This window comes from Drosophila teissieri, chromosome 3L, assembly GCF_016746235.2.
Source record: "Drosophila teissieri strain GT53w chromosome 3L, Prin_Dtei_1.1, whole genome shotgun sequence".
Taxonomy (NCBI): domain Eukaryota; kingdom Metazoa; phylum Arthropoda; class Insecta; order Diptera; family Drosophilidae; genus Drosophila; species Drosophila teissieri.
The window spans coordinates 6,659,806-6,667,565 of NC_053031.1; the positions used below are offsets into that span (position 1 = coordinate 6,659,806).

The 7,760-nt window shown below is 46.9% G+C and overlaps 1 protein-coding gene across 2 annotated transcripts; it reads left to right on the forward strand.

The window, feature by feature from the left end:
- Nucleotides 1–618: 618 nt before the first annotated feature.
- On the forward strand, nucleotides 619–7,363 carry LOC122617462 (NGFI-A-binding protein homolog). 2 transcript variants are annotated; one of them, XM_043793327.1, is made up of 6 exons: nucleotides 724–1,048; nucleotides 4,995–5,267; nucleotides 5,381–6,255; nucleotides 7,023–7,114; nucleotides 7,171–7,250; nucleotides 7,335–7,363. In XM_043793327.1, the coding sequence occupies exons 1-6, from the start codon at nucleotides 724–726 to the stop codon at nucleotides 7,361–7,363; spliced, it is 1,674 nt and encodes a 557-aa protein (XP_043649262.1). The 2 variants fall into 2 exon arrangements, with proteins under 2 accessions (XP_043649261.1, XP_043649262.1); XM_043793326.1 differs by lacking the exon at nucleotides 7,335–7,363 and having other exon boundaries at nucleotides 619–1,048; nucleotides 7,171–7,306.
- The last annotated feature ends 397 nt before the right edge of the window (nucleotides 7,364–7,760 follow it).

Below are 7,760 nucleotides of genomic sequence, written 5' to 3' on the forward strand. Positions count from 1 at the left end.
TCTCAGGCACCCAAGGCATTCCAGATCTGTGAGTGTTTCTCAAGAGGCGGAGCACAAAAACTCACTCAAAGCCGCTCAATTGCGAAGAGAGAGAGAGAGAGGAATCATTGTTCTCTAATAAGAGAATCGGAATCTTGAGCATCGGCAGATAAAAAGTAACCCTCAAACCTGGAAACCAATGTCCTACGTCCCTCACCCTCCGCAACCCATTTGTTTGGTTTTGTTTTTATCCCTGATTTTAACCCTTTTTTTCAGCTCCGGCTGATAGAAAACGAAAGCGCCCGTCACTCGGTTGCACTTCGGGTGGACTTCGGCTGAACTTCGGGTGGCTTCGTTGGCTTCGTTTTCGTCGGCCGGTTGGGAAAAGGGTTCCTCAGATGTCCGTTCTGGGATTCGAGAACAGAAGTTCGTCTGGCCTCGAGCTGAGCGGATCGCAGAGATCAGAGAGATTGAAAGTGTGGCGCGAGTTTCGTTACTGCCGTTACAACGGACATCTTCTGTTTAACTGTTTAACTCTCCCTAAAGAGACAAACTTGCATACATACATATCTAGTGTAGTTAATCGTAGCCTGTAGTACTCACCCGATCCTCGATCCTTGATCCTAGATCCTAGTTTGCATGCATTTCGTCCTGGTTGTTTGTGTTTGTGCCTGGTTTTCGTTCGCCTCTCGTGAGAATCGCGTCAACTTAATCCGTCAACGTTTGTCAACGAGTTTCATCGCAATGGAGGCGAGCTCGAATCCCACAACTCCCACGACGGCGGTGGCCACCACCACATCCACATCCAGTCCATCGCCGGCTGCGAGCACGAGCAGCAAAGGACACAGCCAATCCGCCTCCGCATCCGTATCTGCATCCGCATCCGTCACACAGTCACAACTGCTGACCACCAGCCTGGAACTGCCCAAGACGGAGGATCTGTACAATCTGTCGCTGGCCAGCGGACTGTCCGAAGGACAGAGATCCCTCTCGGGTGCTCCGTCGGCCTCCTCCAGTCCCATCATGAGTCCGCAGGGCAAGATCTTTGGAAGGAATGCGAATGGCACAAGTAAGTAGTTTAATATAAATCATTGCTCTGAAATAGTGAAAGGGTTTTCAAGGGATTTCCCTACTGGTTCATGTTTAGTACAGTTGTGAATAGAAGTAGAAGGTCCTTAAAGCTCTCACTTTAAAATCAGCATTAGAAATCAAAGTACAGTTGTGGAAGGGAAACATATGTTATTGGAACTAATTAAATTTATAGCTAAGTTTTGATAGTTTTCATTAGGAATTCTTTTTGAAGAATGCATGCTCCTTTCTGTTTTAAAATCATAAACCATCTTTTCTCAGTTACTTTCTCTTTATCCTTATGGAAATTTAATATTTTCGTTTGTCACATTCGATTAAAAACCTGAAACAGGTTCCGATTTATCCCCGAAAGACATGCACATCCTTTCGTCATTTGATCACGCAGATGCCTCCCCTTGTATAAATGTTATTGTGTCCAATCCTGATCCTTCGACCGCAACGAATCCTTTGACAAAGCTTCGCTGCAGGCAAACAAATCTCCTCCAGCCGCTGCTGCAGTTTTCGCGCTCTTTTCGCGAGCTTCCATTGTCTGGCGATGTTATGTAACGGAAAACGCAAGGAGCTTGTCCCTGGTCTTCAAGGACCTCCATCTGTTAACAAAGGACGCTGAAAGTTGCCTTTGCTGGGTAATTTAATTTCTTCAGAAATAGCGGATCCTGTTCCGGTTTTCATTTCCTCGGTGCTCAATTGCTTAGGGTGTCTTACTTTGCATATCTGCTGAAGGTCTAGGATTTCTTGAGGTAGCAATGGCAGACTTCATCCAATAGGATCCATTCCAGACCCAGGTAAGATGCCTATTCCAAGGCAGCCGTTAGATGAACCGCATGATGATAGGCCATGTCTTAGGGGTGATACGAAAAAACGTTGTAAGGACACAGAAAAAACTCACCCCAAGCGATGAGGGTAGTAAAATATTTCTATAAATCTGTGTTAGAAGAAGGGTAGTCAACCAACGAGACGCGTTCTCGTTGCAAAAATACTCAACTGTCGAAAGAAAAGATGTCGCCACACAGAAAGAAATATATAGCCAATATTTTCTTTTTGAATAGAATCATAGCTGACTTAGGCTTTATCACTTACTTCAGTAATAAGGCAAAAAAATAAAAGAGTTTCCTATGTAATTATTAGTAATATTCAGACAAGCGGAACTGCAGTTAAGCACATGGAAATTTATGGCGAAACAGGTCCTATTTAAACCCTCGAATTAGCAAGATTAAGATCGTAATGACCCCAAAAACAATGCAGGCAATATTTGGGCAGACATTATTCTTTTCCTGTGCAGGTTATGGTTATGGTTCCTCGGCTGGGGCCATTGGCCATTGGCACGTACGGTCCAAGTTATTGCCACCAATGGAATTTTGATCGACAAGAATTTGGTCGTTGAAAAAGTTGGCTTTTAATTTATCGTTGTATATGAGAAATAGTTTCGGTTACTTGCCCATTGCCGATGCCCAGCAGCAAGGGAGGATCGAAGGGAGGAGTTGAAGCAGGAGGAGGAGGATTCAGACCCTGGTCCCAGTCACAAGTCCCAAGTCCCAGGTTCCAGGTTCCGACTCCAGGTCCAACTCTCCAAGTCAAAGTCTGCAAAGTCCGGCGTCTACTTTTTGCCCATAATCGAAGCGATCGCACGATTGACTGCTCCGCTCCACACGCACACATAGCCCCCTCACACACACAGCCGCACTCTCACGCATTTCCCAAATGCACTGTGAGAAAAGTTTTAAAATTGGTGCAAGTATATAGCCACATGTGAAGTAAATACGTAACTTAATTCTCATTTGAATAAGGATAAGAAGATATCATACATTACAATTCCGATTAGAAAAAGCTTCTTAACATATCAAACCCAATCATATGGTTTTTTTTCTGAGTGCCAATCCTGCTGGCAACTCGCGGTTTTCCGTTTTCTGCTCCTGGCTGCTTGGGCAGCTGCTTGGTATGTGGCGTCGAATGTCATTATTGCTGCCAAGTGCCAACTAAAAAGTTACTGCAGTTAATTTTTTGTCCATCTTCACCATTTGCCGTTCGCATAAAAACAGCATATTTAGCAAATGACAACAACAGCAGCCGCAGCATCGTCTCTTACCCAGTGGGTAAAAAATGAAAGAAAAAAAGCCAAACCCGCAAATTAAATAAATAAAAAATCAGCAACAATCCGCAGAAGCAGAGGAGCTGGAGCAGCCACAACGAAGTGTCCCCAGTTCTCTGCCTCCCCATCCTCCCGATCCTCCCGAGCCTCCCGATTTTCCTGCTCCTCCATATCCCCCGATCCTCCCTCCTTGGCATTATTTGTGTATTGAAATCACGTCTCATTTATTTATTGCTGCCACCGGTTGCCCCTCCTTGCTGCTCCTCCAGACTCCCGACTTACGCAGGTCTGCGTTAAATACCCAAGTTAAGATCAGGGAGCTGGGGGAACCAGTGCTTGGATAGACCAGAAGTGTGGCCACGCCATTAACCCTTCAGCGGTCACTCTATGCTGGGTAAACATTTTTTTTTAATTTTTAGATCAAATGAAAAGTTGATAAAGCCTTCAGAGAAGTTAAACAATTTTAAAATAATATATTTATATTTGGAAATCATTGAAACATCCATAAATCATAGATTAAAGGGGATTATGATGATATTCAGATATTTTAATACCACAGAACTTTCACTTAAGCGGGGAAAATGTAACTCTTGTAACCTTCCCATTAACTAGTTTTCACAGCCTTGCACTTAGCTGCTAGTTTGCTGGTTTTAGCGGACACTTGTAAGCACTTTCAAAGTCGACACTGATTTCAGCTCAGCTGTACGCTCGGTTGACCACAACTCTCAAGTCCGCGTAACTGGTCTGATATTTTAGTTTCCAAACTATTTATGATATACCCAATTAAGCGGCTAAGAATGCGAATTATTCTTGCTGCCTGGCCATAAATCGTAACAACCCCATGGAGCGGAGCGTGGGTTAATGGCGCGAAGTGCGCATCCTTGGTGTTGCACGTCGGTGGATGCGCTTGTGGCTTCCAGTTCACCAAGGCGAACCAATGACAAAAAAGAAAAAAACGAATAACAAAAAGAGCGAGTGGAATCGGAGGATGGCAATCGATGTAGGCAGCTTTTTCTGCCCAGAGTTTGTTATAATTTAGCCGGCCAGCTCGTTTTTCTATTAATTAAAGCTGGCTGGAGACGTTGTCGCCGCCTGAAATATTCTCACATAATTATTTACGATTTGACATAATCATCATCCTCGTCATCGTCATCGTCATCGGAGTCGTCCATTTAGAGCTGTGCTGCCATAACAGTTACAGCCTCCTCGATCTTGGGATTCATTAGTATGAGCAATAAATCGCTGGCTACTCAAGGCGGTTTCCTATGAATTTTAGCTAAGATACGACTCTATATGTACATATATGTATTTCACACGATGCTATCCTTCTTTATTTTGGGCCAAAAATCGAAAGTGATAAAACCAGAAAAAAGCAAAAAAAAAAAAGGAGAGAAATAGGTAAGATTTAAATGATCCTGGCAATCCTTGCTGGCATCTTGCGCATGCGTGACGCATTTCTAACGAGTTTGCCGACTCAGAAAGCGGATCGTATCGGATCCTTGGTCTTTCCAAAGGGGTTGAACCACCATGCTTATGCAGATGAGTTCGTTCCCAGCGCTTGCCTCATCCTTTTTGTGTGCTTTCGAGTTTTTTCTCTTTTTTTTTCCTTTTTTTTTGCTTCTGCTCAGCCAGTACGAAAAAAGGGTTAGGGTCCAGACGTCCGTCGAGTTTTTTTTTTGTTTTGGGTAGGAAAAAGCGAATTTAATTAAAATTTTTTTCTTATAGGCGCTTGGCATTGTGAGAACGTCGCCTGCCAGAACTTAATAAATATCTTTTTTTTTTGCTGGAACTTCTTCAAGCCCGTTTCTTATGCATACGCCTGTTTTGTGTCTTCCAGTGATCACCACATCGCGACCGGGCAACGAGGCGGAGGTGCAGCTGTACCGAGTCCTTCAGCGGGCCAGTCTGCTGGCCTACTACGACACCCTGCTCGAGATGGGCGGCGATGATGTGCAGCAGCTGTACGACGCCGGCGAGGAGGAGTTCCTCGAGATCATGGCCCTGGTGGGCATGGCCTCCAAGCCGCTCCACGTGCGCCGGCTGCAAAAGGCGCTCCACGAGTGGGCCAACAATCCGGGTCTCTTCCACGGCCCCATGATGCCGCATCTGGGTAAGGATCTCTAATGTTTTATAAAGACTAAGGAGCAATATTTACAACACCTAGTTGATTTGTTAAATTTCCTTTTTATAAATAGAGTAATACTAATACAATTTTACTTGCAGGTCTCTGCGAAACGCCACCGAAACCCGCATTGATCTTCAATCCGGACACCACGCCCGCTCTGCCCCGCCAGAAGTTTCCCTCGTTCAATCCCTCCGGCTCCTCCTTCGTGCCCTCGCCGGTTCCCCCAGCTCCCCTGGCCCCTTCCACCTCTGTTCCTACTCCCGCTGGCCCCTTGATTACCCCAAACAGCTGCGCCTCAGCTCCTTCGGTGCCCATGCCCCTGGTGCTGGCCCCCAACCCGCTGACCAGCAGTCCGCATCCCTCGGCGAACAGTAGCCTGCCGGCGAACACCGCCCACCAGGTCTCCTCCAGTTCGCCCCAGCTCACACCCGTGCTGACCGAGGCGCAGATCCAGCGGATAACGATGTGTGCGGAGAAGATTGGCAGGCAGCTGCCGCAGAGGGAACCGCGTGCCCAGACCACCAGGAAGCGCACCACCCGGGAACTGGAGCAGGTGATCGCCATGGGGGAGCAGGATCCGCGGCGCATGGACGAGATCCGTAAGTACTCGGCCATCTATGGCCGTTTCGATTGCAAACGGCGGCCGGAGAAGCCGCTGACCTTGCACGAGGTGTGCGTCAATGAGGCGGCGGCCCAGCTGTGTCGGAACCCCCAGCCCATCTGGCTGCTGACCCGCCGCGACGAGCTGTTCCCCCTGGCGCGGCAGATTGTGAAGGACGCCGGGTTTGGCCACTCGGCCAGCATAGCGCGGTACGGTGGTCTGCTCACCCAGCTGCCCTCGCAGGGAGCGGGATCGGGCGGAGGACGGGCACCTGGCGACACGGACTGCGAGTCCAGTGATGCCGCCGTGCCGTCCAAGCGACAGCGACTCTCCTCCACGGAGGCTGCCCAGCTGCCGCTCGACTTGAACCGGGTAAGGAAGCTAGAATCCGTAGAGCTATAGGTTCGATGCCCGGTGCAGTGCTTCAGCTTCGCTTCAGAGTCCTCCGGACGGAGGAGCTCCCTGATAACCCAACAATTTGCCTTGCAGCTTTCGCGATCGCCAGAACACAATTACTAATCCTGGTCGAGAGGTTCTTCTCAGAATATCCCGACCTGTGGAGAGGGATCAAAGTTCACACTATAGTATTCTTGCCGTAAACTTGATATATCTCGCTTATAATCTTGTAGTTACAAACTGACTAAACCTGTGTAGTCTGTGTAGTCAATTTGGTCTTAAAGGCCTTTGAAAATAACTAAATTACTAATTTATTTATTAAATTATAAGTCTCTAATTTTATTAGCATGAATTCATATATTTATATTTGGTTGAGTTTTTGTAGTTTTCACTGTTGATTTGCATAGTATTTATTGCCTGAAAGCTTATTACATTGGACTGCTAATCCTTAACATACCTTAATCACTAACCCATAACCTTAGAAGATATAAACCCAAGTTATTTAGTCGGTAGTCGTTTTGCAATATATTCTTGTACCTTTTCCCACTTATGAGTCAATAAATAAATCCTATAAAATTGCCAAAACCAACGATCCACGTGTCTTCTTCCTTGGCCTCCAAAAAAACAAACTCTTTCCATGCAACTGCCTTCTTGCCTCGCTTAGCTTTCATTTGGTTCCATTGAAATGAGAACGAGAGTGTCTAATCCCCGATCTTGTTGATAAATCCAACCCAAAAATAAAGGAAGCTGTCGAGGATTCGCGCTACAATCTGTTCGCCATGTACCAAAAGTTTGCCAAGCCGCCATTCGATCTTTCGGAAATCGCCAAGTTCTCGTGAGTATAAACTAATATCATAACTTAGTTGTATCTATATCTATCTATATTTTCAGACTCAGCAAGGCGGCTGACTATGAGGACAACGATTCGCGCTTCTCGTTCAGCAACTCCAGCTCGCCGACCATGCCAGTGAGTATGTGTTGGAGCTCTACGTGGGCATTCCGCTCCCCGGGAAGAGCCCAAGAATAAGAGAAACCCATTTCCTCCTCCTCCACAGACGCCCTGCAATGGAACGCTGGAAGGTGAGCGATCGCCCGTCTCCCGCCAGTTGGAGACCTCATCGCCGCCACGGGAATCGGTGGATCTGAGTGGCACGTCATCCTCGGGCGCAGCTCTCAGTGGCGTCCAGGTCATCTCGGCGGCGGGGGACAACATCATCGCGGTGGCCAATCCCGCCCTGGCACTGAGTCCCGCCTTGAACGAGGTGCTTGCCCTCAAGAGGAGTGCAGCTTCACCGGAGGCTTAATTCTGGAGGAGATTGGATGGATGCCATTCGTAGTGCCAGATTTGGTTACACACACCCAAATCGTTTTGATTCCAGTGCAATTCAACTAGATTAGTTTCGTCTAAAACATAACTTTGTTTAAGGAGTTTAAGAGTTAGTTTGTAGTCTCTGTGATCTATACTAAAACACTGTAATAAA